Source organism: Hydra viridissima, unplaced genomic scaffold (assembly GCF_058129835.1).
Source record: "Hydra viridissima isolate aposymbiotic clone 2 unplaced genomic scaffold, HvirCarnegie_v1 scaffold_2, whole genome shotgun sequence".
NCBI classification, from domain to species: Eukaryota; Metazoa; Cnidaria; class Hydrozoa; order Anthoathecata; family Hydridae; genus Hydra; species Hydra viridissima.
Genome location: NW_028324301.1, coordinates 19,753,914 through 19,768,401, shown reverse-complemented (window position 1 = coordinate 19,768,401; position 14,488 = coordinate 19,753,914). Strand labels below are relative to the sequence as shown.

At 28.8% G+C, this 14,488-nt stretch overlaps 1 protein-coding gene across 4 annotated transcripts in view; it reads left to right on the top strand.

Moving 5' to 3' along the window:
* Positions 1 to 2,210: 2,210 nt before the first annotated feature.
* Positions 2,211 to 14,488, top strand: part of LOC145183109 (E3 ubiquitin-protein ligase HERC2-like) — a 28,531-nt gene continuing 16,253 nt past the window's right edge. For 2 of the 4 annotated variants that reach the window (XR_016450063.1, XM_090079620.1), the window contains exons 1-24: positions 2,217 to 2,331; positions 3,624 to 4,147; positions 4,357 to 4,608; positions 4,977 to 5,202; positions 5,586 to 5,741; positions 6,259 to 6,441; positions 6,603 to 6,721; positions 7,054 to 7,187; positions 7,314 to 7,427; positions 7,685 to 7,811; positions 8,024 to 8,670; positions 8,770 to 9,072; positions 9,196 to 9,522; positions 9,664 to 9,759; positions 10,436 to 10,506; positions 10,612 to 10,805; positions 11,054 to 11,247; positions 11,447 to 11,562; positions 11,814 to 12,116; positions 12,316 to 12,452; positions 12,621 to 12,859; positions 13,286 to 13,506; positions 14,008 to 14,170; positions 14,263 to 14,448. Coding sequence is in view for 3 of the 4 variants with exons in the window: in XM_090079620.1 (XP_089935746.1) it covers positions 2,248 to 2,331; positions 3,624 to 4,147; positions 4,357 to 4,608; positions 4,977 to 5,202; positions 5,586 to 5,741; positions 6,259 to 6,441; positions 6,603 to 6,721; positions 7,054 to 7,187; positions 7,314 to 7,427; positions 7,685 to 7,811; positions 8,024 to 8,670; positions 8,770 to 9,072; positions 9,196 to 9,522; positions 9,664 to 9,759; positions 10,436 to 10,506; positions 10,612 to 10,805; positions 11,054 to 11,247; positions 11,447 to 11,562; positions 11,814 to 12,116; positions 12,316 to 12,452; positions 12,621 to 12,859; positions 13,286 to 13,506; positions 14,008 to 14,170; positions 14,263 to 14,448 (5,116 nt within the window). In the remaining variant the exon portion in view is untranslated. Of the gene's footprint in view, positions 2,332 to 2,614; positions 2,764 to 3,623; positions 4,148 to 4,356; positions 4,609 to 4,976; positions 5,203 to 5,585; positions 5,742 to 6,258; positions 6,442 to 6,602; positions 6,722 to 7,053; positions 7,188 to 7,313; positions 7,428 to 7,684; positions 7,812 to 8,023; positions 8,671 to 8,769; positions 9,073 to 9,195; positions 9,523 to 9,663; positions 9,760 to 10,435; positions 10,507 to 10,611; positions 10,806 to 11,053; positions 11,248 to 11,446; positions 11,563 to 11,813; positions 12,117 to 12,315; positions 12,453 to 12,620; positions 12,860 to 13,285; positions 13,507 to 14,007; positions 14,171 to 14,262; positions 14,449 to 14,488 lie in introns of those variants that run through there. The other 2 variants (XM_090079621.1, XM_090079622.1) reach the window with 2 other exon arrangements.

Genomic DNA, 14,488 nt, shown 5'->3' with positions numbered 1-14,488 from the left:
GCTGACCTGTGCAGTTTGTTTTGAAATAAAGAATTTTCTAAATTTTTTAAAAAAACAACTGAAGACTCCACGGGAAGAAACGGCAGGGTCACATTTTAAAAGTTTCGACTTTTTACACTTTCTAGCTTTACTAACCGTAATAGCATATTTTGTATTTGAATTCAAATCAAATAAATGATTTGATGCATATTTAAAGTTTTTCTAAATTTTCCTAAAACTTCGAAACTTATAAAGGTTTAAAAGTTTAATAATGTTTTATCTCAAAATGAAAAAATGTGACCCTGCCGTTTCTTCCCGTGGAGTCTTCAACTATCAATGACAAATAAAAAAAAAGAGCATATCTTGTCTACATATAAAAATATGTTATTGAATATTGCTGCAGGCCGATTTTTTCAGCTGTATACTAAAACACATTTAAATAAAAAACTGAAGACTACCAGAAAGGTGCACATTATTGTCAGCCATACTCTCCCACTTTTGAAAAAGACTTATAGTTCCTGGGAACCTGAACAAACAAGAGAGTCTATGCAAAGTACCTTCAAACCAGATTGCACTCAGTATAAGCAAAGGAATGCCAGAAAGTAGAAACTCATGGTCTATATGGCTCATAATGTGAACATGTGCGTTTCTATGTGAAAGTAATTTAATAATTTTACAACTTCGAGTTTGTAGTATTTTATAATGCGGCTGAAGCGGGTAAAAATGGCGCCTCGTAATTTTCCGTCTTACCCTACATTTATTCGGTTTAAGCCGAAAACCACAAACAGCCGACGATAAAGTATGAATAACAACATGGACACTTTAAAATGATAAAAGCTTTTAGGAATTAGTCCTTTACAAGACCAAAGACGCCCGAGCAAAGAAACCCACGAGGAGAAGAAAATTGACACCACTGCAAAAGTAATAATTGAGCAGGCATATCTTTAATATCTAAAGGAACTCAACAATAAAAGACAGCATAAATGCTAAAAAAATTATTTCGAAATGAGTGGTTTTTAGTTGAAAACATAGAATATGATAGAAAATACAAAAAAGTACCAAAAATATTTAAACTGAGTTTAATAATATTTTTGAATCGTTTGTAAGACAAAACTTTCTGAAAATGCTCTGTTTTTACCCGCATCAATCATTCGTTTACCCGCATCGACCATTCGTTTACTCGTATTTCCTAAGATCAAAACTTAATTATGAATTGAATACTTTAGATTAAAGCTATTAAAGTTAATAACTACTTGATATTAAAGCGGCATATAGTCCACTATTCTAGGAAACATTCCCCGAGGAAAATAAACTCCCAGTTTAAAGTATCGTTTGCTAATAAAAATCCTGACTAATAGTCTCGTAGTGGTTCGTATAATTTGCGTCTTAAAAAATTGTTTTAATGTACAAAAATGAGTTACTAGGCTAACGTAAGGTACCGACTCAGTACGTTTTATTACAAGATATACTTAATATAATGTACTTTATTTACAATAGAGTCCAATAAATCAAAAGATTTTTTAAAATCAACTATATAATAGACTGAAATAGTATGACATAGTAAAAGTTACCCAGAGAGGTGTATAGTACACGACTATGTAATGTATATAAACACTGTACTTCCTTGGGGCCTAAAATAATTTGAGTGTTTTTTCAGGAAAGTTTGAATAATTAACTAGACAAAATTTTATTCTGAACAAGAATTAAACCAGTTTTTATGAAAAAAAAAATGTTTTTAAATTTTATCAGTCCAGTAGATGTTATTTGTTCTCTGTTTTGAAAGGAAAAGAATTTTAGGTAAGTTTAAAACTACAACAAGTAAATATATTTTTTACTCAACCAGTGGTGAGTAATTTCTCTAAGAAATGAAAAAATGTTTTAAGTAATGACTTATATAATTATAATATATATTTAAATTTATACTTTTGGGTAGCTTTGCATTTTAACATATAAGATCAAAAATCTTTTTAGATAAATTAAGATTTAATGGTACTCTACTGTAGTATCAGCTCTCAATGTAAACACTAAATTGGTGTGTAATAAATTGTACTGAGTTAATGTTTGTGATTTGGACAAAAGAAATCACTTAGACTAAAAATTTATTTCAAAATTTTTTTAAAAATATATAGCAATAATTGCCAATAGTATGGTATGTAATGTCATGATAAGTATTGTTATGTACTTAAGAAAGAAAATCTGTTACTTTTAATCATTTTAGTGTAATTAATCCTTTTAGTGTCTATTTATTATGAATTAAATCAACTTGCGATGGTTTCTTCATTATTGGGGGTTACACCTTTGTTGAGACCAAATGAAGAGCTAAATGATGTATGGAACAATAGAGACCCACTGGTAACTATTTTTTTGTTTATTAAAATTCATATACACTAGAATTTTACTCAATACAATGGAATTCTATTTCAGAGTTTTTTTTGCTAACACTTATATCTTTAAATAATACTAAGGTTTTTGAATCTTTGGAGACAAAAGTTTGAATTTTTATTAAAGCAATCCTACTACTTTAATACATGATAAAAATAAAAAATTTTGTAAACAAAATATCTGTATTTATCCTTTAGCAAGATAATTGCTCAATATGTCCTCCTTTGGCAGCAATTATTGCCTCCAGGTGATTTCTGAACCTTGATCAAACTTTCTTGATGTAGGAGTCTTTCATTTTCGACCATTGCTTCATTATAGCAATGTCCAGAGATTTCAAATTTGGATGAGATGTGCACAAACTTGGACTCAATTTCACCCCATATGGCATAGTCTAAGATTCAGGTTAGTGCTGCTTAGAGGCCATATTTCTTATGACCAGAACTCAGACATTAGTTTATAGCCATCATTGAACTTTTTTAGCAGTATGGGCAGGAGCCCCATCTCACTGAAACACAATATTTGTGTCTGGACTGAAGTTGGACTCCACCATGGGCAGAACTTTCTCTTTCAATGCATCTAGATAGGCATAAGCTGCAATTTTTAAGCCACTAGGAAAAAACCCTAGATGGCTTTTTTACATATATGAGAATATTGAGTAACCTTTTTGATATTTGCAGTCTTGAAGCTTTTTTAAGTCTGTGATCAGTTGACATATTGTTCTTGCCCTCGACTTTGCTTTAAGGTCATTCTTGACAATTTTCCTGAAAGTATTTTCACTTGCTCCAGCCTCCCTGACCATTTTTCTCATAGATCTCATGGGATTGCTTTTTATATTTTTGACTTGACTCTTTTAATCAAAGCAGGAGTTCTAGCAGTTTGTGGCCATCCTCCAGTGTGATTTTGAGGCCAATCTGATTAATTTTTCAATCTGTAAACAGACTCCAAACTGCAGCTTAGATTATTTGCAACATCTTTAGGCTTCATTTCTGCAGAAATAAGTTCTTTGATAGATTATTTATTGATTATTTATGACACATTTAAGAGAATTTTATGAAAAAACTTTAAAACAAAATATAAAGAGCAGTGATTAAACAAACTGTTTTCCAGTTTTCATAAGGGTAGCTCTAAGATTCATCATAATAAAGTGTTTTAAACAAAAGTTGTTATGAGTTTCTATGCACTCTATTTTTATTTAGTTTTGTTAAAAGTTTTTTTAAAAGTAAACTATTTAATTCAAAGCATAATGACACTTTCTTTTGTAGGAGTTACTTAATGATGTAATTTTGAAACAATGGTACAGTGAACTAGTTATCAGAAAGGAAATTTATAATGTCTCAGGAACTTATTTAAATCGACTTGGTCATTCAACACACAAAGCATCAAATGGTCATTTTTACTGTGGGGAGAATTGTTTAGAATGCACTTGCTGCAATAATGTATGTGGTCCATCCCAAGGATGTAATTGTGCTGCTTGTGCAGAAATAGAGCAAACAATAAATGAAGGAAAAGACCCATGGAGTTTGTTTGAGCCTACGCAAGTGTTTGAGTCTTGGGCATGGGGATCAAATGCTTCTTTTTCAGAGTTAAATATTTTTTGTAAACATGTTTCTCACAAACAGTTAATTTTACTAAGAAGCTCTGTTGAGACTTCTCTACCAATGAGTAAGCTTAAAGCAAAGATTTATGTCTATGCTAGATTTTTATCACTCATGTCCCGAGCATGTGGAGCTGTAAGTGAAAAAGAAACTAAAAAAAATAATAATAAAGAAGCTGAAATAATGAGCAGGTAAAATTTCACTTCAACTTATATAACATCTTAAAAATAAAACAATTACACAGATGGATTGATGAGTAATTTTTTGGTTAGTTGTACCAAACAATTAGCTGATTACCAATTAAAAACTTGTTCTCTGGCTTTTTGTAAAATCTTTAAAGAGTGAGTTTAGACAATTTAAATAAACTTTCTATAAATTATTAGTTTACTTCTATTTTTAGAGTGGCTGACAGCTCATCAGTCAGAAGGAGTACTTTGGTCAATTCTGGTGTTAAAGTAATGTTAAAATTTTTATACAAAGTATTGAATAAATCTTGGGAAGTAGGCAACAATCTGGAGCTTTGTTCTGACCTTATTGAAGATGGATTGCATGTTGTTGCAGATATAAATAAACCACTTTTGTATGAAGATGATGATCAACTATTTAATGTAACAGAAGAGTTAATGATAATGATTGGGAAAATAGTACTTATGTATGTTTGTTACTTTTTTTTAATTTTTTGACAACCACTTGTAGAAGCTCAGTATTAGAACTAATTTGTATATTAAAACTTCAATTTACCTGTGTTGGCAAAATTATGATTTAAAGTGTAGCAAGGTAGTCTCTAAGGTATCCTGATTTCTTGAGGAATGTTTTTCCCCTTCTCAAAATAAAAACTTCTAAGTAAAATTCTTCATCCTTTATTTGAAGGAAAGTTAGGGAAACCATGCTTAGTTATTAAAGTAATTTGTTTGTGGAATAAAACCTATACTACAAATAGATAGTAAAGTTTCATGCCATAATTTTTAAGTGTAAGTTGTTGTTTGTTATAGTATTTTTGTTTTTAATGTTATTTTCTAGTTCCTCAACTCATCATTTGAGTTTAAAAGTGAGAAAAAAGTTGCTTCTGCTTATGTTTGAACTTGCATTTCAACGAGCTTCTCTTGCTTCCACAGTTCTTGTTATGGTTGTTTGTTTGAAGGTTGCAAAGCAAGGCATTATGAATTTTGCTGATTTGCATCCAACTATTTCAAAACTTTACAAGTATTCAGTGGATATAAATTTTGTCCCAGAAATAGTCTTGAGGGTAAGTAAATCAGATAGTTTCCAATCTCATCTCAAATTATCATTTTGTTTCAATAAGAAAATTATCATTTAACAAGTAACACAAAAAGATTTTTTAAAAAAAAGTAAAAAAGAAATGCATTGTAGAAATTCACAAAGCAATCCTTTCTTCTATTCTTTCTTTAATTATTTCATTTTTAAAATTGAATAGAAATGATTGCATAAAGACAATTTTTATTGCTGATGATATGCAGCAAAAAAGAAAAGAAAATATAGTAACAAAACAATATTTTTATTGTATTTTACATTTATCACTTACTATTTAAGTATATCTTTTAATGTCATGTTAAAATACTTTTAGAATAAATATTGTTTGAAATAAAGAAATGAATTTTACTACTTTAGATCAAAATGGACCAATCAATGTATGACTGTATTGGGTATGAGAATTCATTAAATGCCTTTATTGAAAGTGAGAATGATGAAATCTTGTTGCAAGTGGTTAATGTTATGAAAATTTGTATGCATATAGTTCGACCTTATCAGCTTGGTGTGGTTAAGGTGAGCTCTCAGAACATTTTAACTCGAATTGAATAAAGCGTTTATTTACAGTAGGAATTAACAAGATCAAAGCAGCAATTTTCTGTATCAAGTGTGAAAGTTTACAAGAAAATTCTTCTACTTTTATTCTTAGTTTTTAACTGCAAACCATTTATAAAGTAAAACTTAAATAACGTGAAAATGATAGTAAAAGTAAAAATTAGAAAAGTGTTTTTATTGAGTTGAAAAAAAAATAAAATGAGTGCAAAAATCCTTTTTTTCTGATGCATTGAACCTTCAAATTTTTCTGCATCATAAAGATTTTTTTGTGCATATAATTAGAAATGAATGTCAAATATATGTAACTGATGCAATATGTAAAATATGTAAAATATATAAATGTAGATGTGCATAATCACTAACTTTCAAAATCTTAACATTACTTTTTTTTTTAAGTTCTTCAACTGCTAAAATTAACTTAAAGGACAAGTTAAACAAAGGGTGTTCTATGTTTTAATTGTTTTATGGTGCTTTACAGGCTGCACAGAAAAAGAATAACAATGATTTGTTGGTTTGGGGAAATCTCAAAGTTCTCAATACCCTTAAAGAAGAGAAAAATATAGATGTGAAAATTGGTTCCATTTGTTGCACAGAATTGTTTTTTGTAATATTGACACTAGATGGAAAAGTTTACATTTGCAGTTATGAGACTGAAGTTCTTGTAAGTTTTTATTATGCAGTTATCTTTATTTGCAAAAAGCTATTCGATGACATATCTTTCAGTTTGTGTACCCTAATAATTAATATACTTATTTGCTATTAGCATATGATTTTTTGAGTAGTCTTTTTAATATTATCTTTTTCTTCCAAACATTTTTTCAGGTATTGGAAACGTACAAAGAAATAGAACATATTAATATCATTCATTTGGAATGCTCAAATGATGGTCACTTTATAGCACTAGACAAAAATAAAGTTATTTACACTTGGAAACACAAGAGGTATCTTATTTAGGAATTTGCTAAGCAACTTGAAACGTTTGGCTTTTTTCAAAATTTCAATTGCACAAAAATTTTGTTCAAAATTTGGTCGGTAAAAAAATTTGTGTTACCTGCTTTACAATTTAATGCAACTTACTTAGAATTGGTTTGATTTGATTTTAAAAGTTTATAATTTTATCTACTGATATCCCTTACAACTGGTGAATTTTTTTAATGCTATATTGAAACAGTGTTGACATTAATTTTACTCAAAAAGCAAAGTACCAAAGATTTTTTTTATTCTTTTTTTTATATACATAACTGAGAATAAGCATAATTTGCAAATTATTTAGCAAGTTTGAACATTTGGTAAAGGCTCCTGTTTATTGCAAAAATGACATACTTCGAGTATTTGCTGGCTATGGTCATTTTGCAGTTTTATCTTCCTCATCAGAGTTGTGCATTTGGAGTAATGAATTAAATGGAGGTAATAATCAACTTTTGATATTGTAATAGTCAACTATGATTCTTTAGTCTTATTTCTCATTTTATAATAAGTGATGATTTAAAATTAATTGAATATTAATTTTAATCTTGCCATTATGATCTCTAGATCAAGCATGTAAGCAAATTTCTCCACTGACATTTTCAGAGTTTGGTGACAGTAAAGTTGTAGATATTACATTTTCACAATATCAGTCAGAAGTCTTAATTGTGACTGAGGGGGGTATGGTTTATTTCCTCATATTCTTATGCTTTAAGAAACTGTATATATAACTATTATTTTAGTAACTAAGTGAGAAGCTAATGGATTGCATTTCATTTCTTTGTTGGTGTTGTTGATATAAATCTAGTTTAAATATTATAAATGTTTGTAATAAGCTATTGCACATCAAGAAATATTTATGCAAAAGCTAATATGTTAGATATTATCATTTTAATTTTTTTTTTACCAGATTAAATAAGAAATTTACATGTTTTTAGGATGTATATGGTCTTGGCAAAATGAGGCTGTAGACTTACTTACCCAAGAAAGTATTGAGATCAGTAAAGTTTATATAGCAAAGTACTTCTACATTGTTCTCAGTGTAAATGGTTATGTCTGGAGATGGTAATTTTTTGGGTTAATTTTTTTTTCTTATAGAAATCATTTAACTGGTGTTTAATTTATTTGCCTGTTTAAAATAGTATTTATTTTATCTGTACCTAAATTAACATTGTTGTTCATAAACTGCTTAATTTGCATATTAGTTTAAAAATTAGTAATTTTATAAATGATGACAAACTTTTTTTTCTTAATAATTCCTTTTTGTTATAATTTAGGGGTAAAGACAGATTTAGTAAAAAGACTTTTAAAGAAAAAATCTGTTTACAATCTATTGAAAAGTTGAGTAAAGAAAGTGTCTTAGCTGTCAGTGTTGGGGCATACCACTGCATTGCATTGACACAATCTTATAATGTGTATTGTTGGGGTGGTTTAGGAGGTAAAGAAGAAGATGAAAGTTTAATACGGGAACCTGTGTTGTTAGGGTGGGTTAGTTCTCTAAACATAAACCACATTATGGCAGGACCACATCAAATTTTCTGCTGGTCAGTTTCTCTTACAAAGAAGCTGAGAAAGAAAGCTCCATTTTGTATTGAAGTAAAGACTGACTCATTTAGGCAGTTATCAATTTTACTAAGTGAGGCAAGTTCAGTAGAAAATGTTAATATTAAGAAAGAACTAATTTGCAACACCTTATTTTTGCTTAAAACTCAGTTTGATGCCGCTCGCTCCCATGATGTGCTACCACTGGACCTTGGATTTGATAGTATACAAGATTACAATGTGGATTTGAAAAAAGTCATTATGAATTTGATAACACATCAAGAATACAATGATGCTGCAAAAGATGTTCTAGAATCTGGATGGTCTTTTCTTTTCCCTTCATCAGAAAACAGAGCCATATCAATCACTGAATTACTAAAAGGTTTCTTAATCATATTACTATTCTAGATAAAAATTGTATGATGCCATGAAGTTGCTCTTATGGGTCAAAAAAAAAAATTGTAAAAATAACTTCTTTTAGATATTTCAAACAAAAAACATGAATTTTTACTGCAACTACTTATGAGGGGTATTCTTCAAAACAGTGGGCTTGAAGAGCTCATCGAGAATACTTTAGTAACTATCTCTGGATGCGGAAATAAAAGTAGCAGTGACCTGGTGCTCTATTGTCTCATAAAAGCTTTATTAACTGTCAGTGAAAATGTTGGAGAGAGTAAACCATCTGTTTACTTTGATATAAGTAGTGTTTTATTGAAGTTTCAAAGATTGTTATTTGCTAAAGTTTTCAAGTTGAATGAAACCGATGTATGTTGGCCAGCAAGATGTATGCATTCTTATTCTTTTTTTAATTGAAGGCTCACAATAGATTTTGAGTTATAATAAATTCAGACTTTTATCAGTTTAAATATTTAATTGTTGAAATTTTAGTTTTTTCTTTTTGTTTAAGGTTTTGCATATGAACTTGCTCCATCGGTAAAAGCTTTATCTAGTATGATAAGTTTTTATATGCTACAATTGCAAAGCTGTTGCAAGCGTATGTTATTGAGTAGTAAGTTAAACCAACTGAAACCAGAACATTTCCTTTTGAGTCCTATTGGTGCTCTTTTCCATGAATTTGTTGTTTATATGATCATACTTCAAAATTATGCACCTGTTATCACTTCAAACTGCGATGGTATGTCTCACTTAGCTGATCTTCTTGATGCATACAATGCATTTAACAGTTCATTTAGGGTATCTACTGTTGAACTGAGTCGTTGGTCAGTTTTTTTTGGTAAAAAAATTTCTGAAATTTGTTCTTAGTTATGTTACAAATATTTTAGATTCTGCTGTGATGTTAGAAAGATTGTTCTTATTGATATTATAACAATTTGTTTTTATTGATAAAAATTAAAAAAAATTATAACAATTTTAGATTCTGCTGCAATGTTAGAAAATTCAAAAGAAAAAAAGTCATCTGAAGATGATGCTTGTAGTCAATCAGATAAGTGCTTTGTGGAAAGGTTTGCTGGTAACTTGTTAATATGATTGTGATTGTGACTCTTTGGTTATAAATAGAGTTGGTTAATCTGCTTATAGAATAATTGATTATGGCTTTCATAATTGATTTTTTCTATATAATTGTCTAATTTTTTTATAAACATCACATATGTAGGTGTCCAAACAGTCAGTTGTGGTTTTTTTTATTCAGCAGCTTCAATATCATTTGCACAAAACAATTTTTCAAGAGAAAAATAAATTGTTTTTGTTCCTTTTTGTTACTAATAAAATATTTGTATTCAATCTTTTGAAAAGCCATCATTAGTATTAGAAGACTATTAAAACTATTTTTAGTGTTTTAGTTATTGTTATTTTAAATTGAAGAACATTTTTCAAGAAAGAACCTATTTATAATGAGAGAAACTGCAAGAGCTTTTTTTGAAAATTTTTATTTGTACCACTATTTTAAAAACATAATTTTTTATTATTATAGTTAATTTTTCTTTAAAAAAAAAAAAATATAAAAGGAACAAAGAAGCAATGAATAGTTAATTGTTATCTCCAACAAAACTGGAGATTTCACAATTAATGTTGGTATAGCTATAAACTATGAAAGTTAAGTGTTAGACTTCTTTTTTCTCTTCTCTGTTCTGTTATAATTTTTAAAAGTTGAAAGAGTAAAGTTGTTTTTTGTTTTAAAAATTTAGAACAAGAAGTTTCTCTTGCATTTTCTGCTGTTACTAGTGAGCTGAAAGCATTAAATAAAGGCAACGAATGTGTAGGAGTTTGTTTCCTTTTAGAAAATTTCTAATTCTTTTTGTTTTGGGTGTGCATTTGTCAGCACAAATCCAAGAGTGTATGAGTGTAGTTTTAAAATTTTTAGGTTATTAATGTGGAAAAGTTGGGTGCTGAGAGCCTTTTTTTGGAAATTGAGCACCATATTGCGTTTCTTCTTGGATTGCATTGTGCTTATCTTGCTCATGGATTTTATCCAATTCCAGATGAAATAATTAATGATTACTGGCTTAAATCAAAGCTTTTCTCTGCAGGACTTAATAAGGAATCAATTTTTAATGAGTATGAAAAAATTTCGCTAAATTGTATTGGGAAAATCAATTTTATTGATTTGTTGTTGATATTGGTTGTTATGAGAGACACCAGATAAATTTTTTGCTTCTCACTCTAAAATCATTTAAATCATTAAATTAAAAAATTTGAATCATTAAAATAGTTTTAAAAAAACCTTCTTGTTTAATAAGTAACTTTGTTTTATGGGTTTTTTTTCCAGATATTTTATTGATAAAATTAAAATATTTTGCTTTTAGAGAACTGCTCAATGAGGGGAAGTTTTCTGTTCATAAGCTATTACAAAAAGAGCCATCTTATGAAGTGAATTTGCTGACAGAATTTTTGTTGAGCACAAATCAACCTTTAACTCAGTCTGGTATGATAAATTTTTCTTCAGTAGAGAGAATGATGCGAGCACATCTTGCAGCTTTGATATGCCACTGTGGTTTAGGTATTATGAAAGTATTGTATTTTAATCTTTGGCGACTTAAATTGTTCTGGGTAGGGGGTAGAGCACACTTTTTTTTTTTTTATCATTAAAATAATCATTCAAAATATGAGTATTTAAAAATAAAAACAGAGCACTTTGTTTTTTCTTTGATCATATATTTCTATTTTAAAATTTTACTTCTTTGTTTTTATTGTTTCAGATGAAGAAATGGTGCAAATCACCCTTGAACTTTTAAGTGAAAGGAAACCAAAGCTATCCATGCACATGAAGAACATTGTTAAAGCTGTGCATAAACAGAAGCTTCTTGTTATGCAGGTCTATTCTCAATTAATTAACTAAAAAACCTTTTGTATGTTTTGTTTTGGTATTTGCATCTGTAAAAGTCAATCATGTTGATGTGTTAATTGATTTATTGGAAATATTTTAATTTGCATGTTATAGCTATCTAAACTTTTTTGGAGTGTTCTGTATTTTTTGGAGTGTTTTTGTATTTTTTTTTATAGTGTTTTGGTATTTTCTTTGGAGTATTTTTGTATTTAAAAAGTTGTGCTCTGTTTTCTTTTTAGAAACGACAAGAATCTGGTAAATCATATCCTGAACTTTGTAGCCCAATTGTGACTCGATGTCAGTTTCTCTGTATTAGTTTAAACCCTTGCATTGTGGTCTCAACTGGGAAAAAATCTTTATGGGTGCGTGGTGTGCGTGCTATGAAAGCAAAGTTTGGATATAATTGGGATATCTCAAAATGGTCAAGTGCATATAAAAATTTATTAGCTAACAACAGTGAAGAAATTGTAAAAGACATTTGTAAATTTATTCAGGAAGATGAAGCAAATTTAGATGTGTTGAGGAAGTGTTTTCTGGTGCAGGTAAAGTGCTTTCTGGTACATAAAATGTTAGTTTTGACCAAAAGAACTTCTCAGAAAACTAAAATTTTAAAATTCGTTTTGCTATTTTGCTTTCATAAAAAAAATCATAAAATCAAAATTTCTATCTTTTAAATTAGGCATCCTTGATTTTTTGAAATCCTTTAAAGTTTTGTTGCTTGATAGTATTTATATTTTTAAGGTCAAGCGTGCCAAACACAGGTTGATTGCAGGATACCTAATGCAATCCTTATGCATTAGACAGCATCTTAAGCCTCATGTTCAACTTGCTATGATGTTTGGTTGGCTTTGTGTATTTTCGCCTGGTGGTTCAGTGAGGTATGTTATATTGAGTAGTAACTATTTTATTTTTTGTATACATTTGTTAGACATTTTATTATTTGTTTGCATTCTCTCTGTGTTATTGTTCAATTTTTTTGTTTTATAAGATAATAAATTAAAAGTGGAAAGCTTTTACTATTTTGAAGAATGGTGATATATTTTTAGCAATACCAAGCCTGATATTCTCAGTCATATTGAGCTCGTGCCAAGCGAGGACATTGTTAAATTAAAAGAAGTATATAAAGGCTTTGAAAACTATGTCATTAAGTATTTACTTAAAAATTTGGAAAAAGTGGTTGAAAATGAATCAGGGAAAAATCATGTGAAAGATTTGGATCTTAAAGAATCTTGTTGGAGTTTTATTATAACATCTATTACTTTGTTATGCTCATCATTAATGTCAGGTAAGCTAAAGTTTTAATGTAGGTCAACAATAAGGAAAATTTTAGTTAAATGCAAGTTTTTTTTACAGAACACTGTGCTTAATTTGAAATCAAATAATAATAAATTAGATTTCTAATTGTTATTAAATAATTAATAATAATTAGAAATCAAATAGTAATTAATCAAATAAGGTTTATCTACTTTCTGTATTTCTTTAAATACCTTGATTATTATAAGTAGCTAGAAATATCTTGATGGATAGAAATACAGCCCTAATGACTCTACTTTTGCATAGATTGTGATTATACATGATTAATAAATCATAAACAAAATAGTTTGACAAAAAATTGATTTATCAAGTTTCAAATGTAATAAAATATAAACTTTATTTGTTTTTTAGATTAACATTTACTATTGTTTTTATATGACATTGTTTATGACTTAAGGTGATGTAGACATTCTTATACAGTGTGGTTTGTTAGAAAAGCTGAGAGCAGTTATGTCCTTGTTTAAAGTATCAACTGATACTAACATACTAATCTCGTCGACAAGCGAGGACTGTACAAAAAGTATGCTTCTAAATCAAGTTAAAGGTAAAGAAACTGCTGCAAGTATACATGTAGGTAGTCGTGTTGTAAGAGGATTAGACTGGAGGTGGGATGATCAGGTAAAAAATTGTTTTAATGAAGATAGTAATCAGTTGTAAAAATTGTAATATATATTTGATTTTTTGTGTGAGGTTAACTCAAGCTCTAGAGTCTTTAGAGTGTCTGAAACACATTATGTATTTTATTCAAGTTGTAAAAAATCTCATTATTTGGTATAGCTTCAGTATTATAAAGTATTCTACAAGTCTGTTTCATGCTCCTCTGCACATTGTTCAGTTAAACATAAAATTGTAAAGCAAAATGGTGTTTCAGGAATTCTATCACTAGCAAATTAATATCAGTTTCAAATAGATTTAATTACAAACATAATTTTCTAAATAAGTTTACCACGCACTTATGTAATCTTGCTCTAAAAGGTATTCCACTTTGAGGGAGTTTTGTAAATAAAAAACCATATTATTTTAGAATAATATAATGAACATGCAAATTTTATTTTTTGATATAATTTATGGAATATTTAATACTTACATATCAGAGTTGGAAAACTTGTAACAATTTAGGATGGGGAGGGTCCTAGAGAAGGAGTAGTTGTAAGTGACATTGACTGTGATGGTTGGGTGCGTGTGCAATGGGATGGTGGCATAACCAATTCATATCGTATGGGAAAAGATGGAAAGTTTGACCTTCAATTTGCCTCTGAATTAAATCAGCCAATGGATAAAAGTAATTTAATTTATTTTTTATTTTTCTGTTAACATGTTTTTTTTCTTTTTGTCTTTTGTAGTTTTTTTTTATCATTATTAACAAATTTTTAGTAAAAAAATTCCAACCAATTATTCCTGTGAGTGCAGTAAAAGATTCATTGACATCAATGTTGATAGTTGTACTGTCAAAAGCAGCTATTCTTCAAAACCACTTTCTATCCAGCAGTGTTTGCCTTATAGCTAATTTCATAATAGAACTACTAAAAGAGATTGTTGAACATGAATCATGTAGCTTAGGTAAAAAAAAAGTAAAAATAAAGGCATTTTTTATATTAAA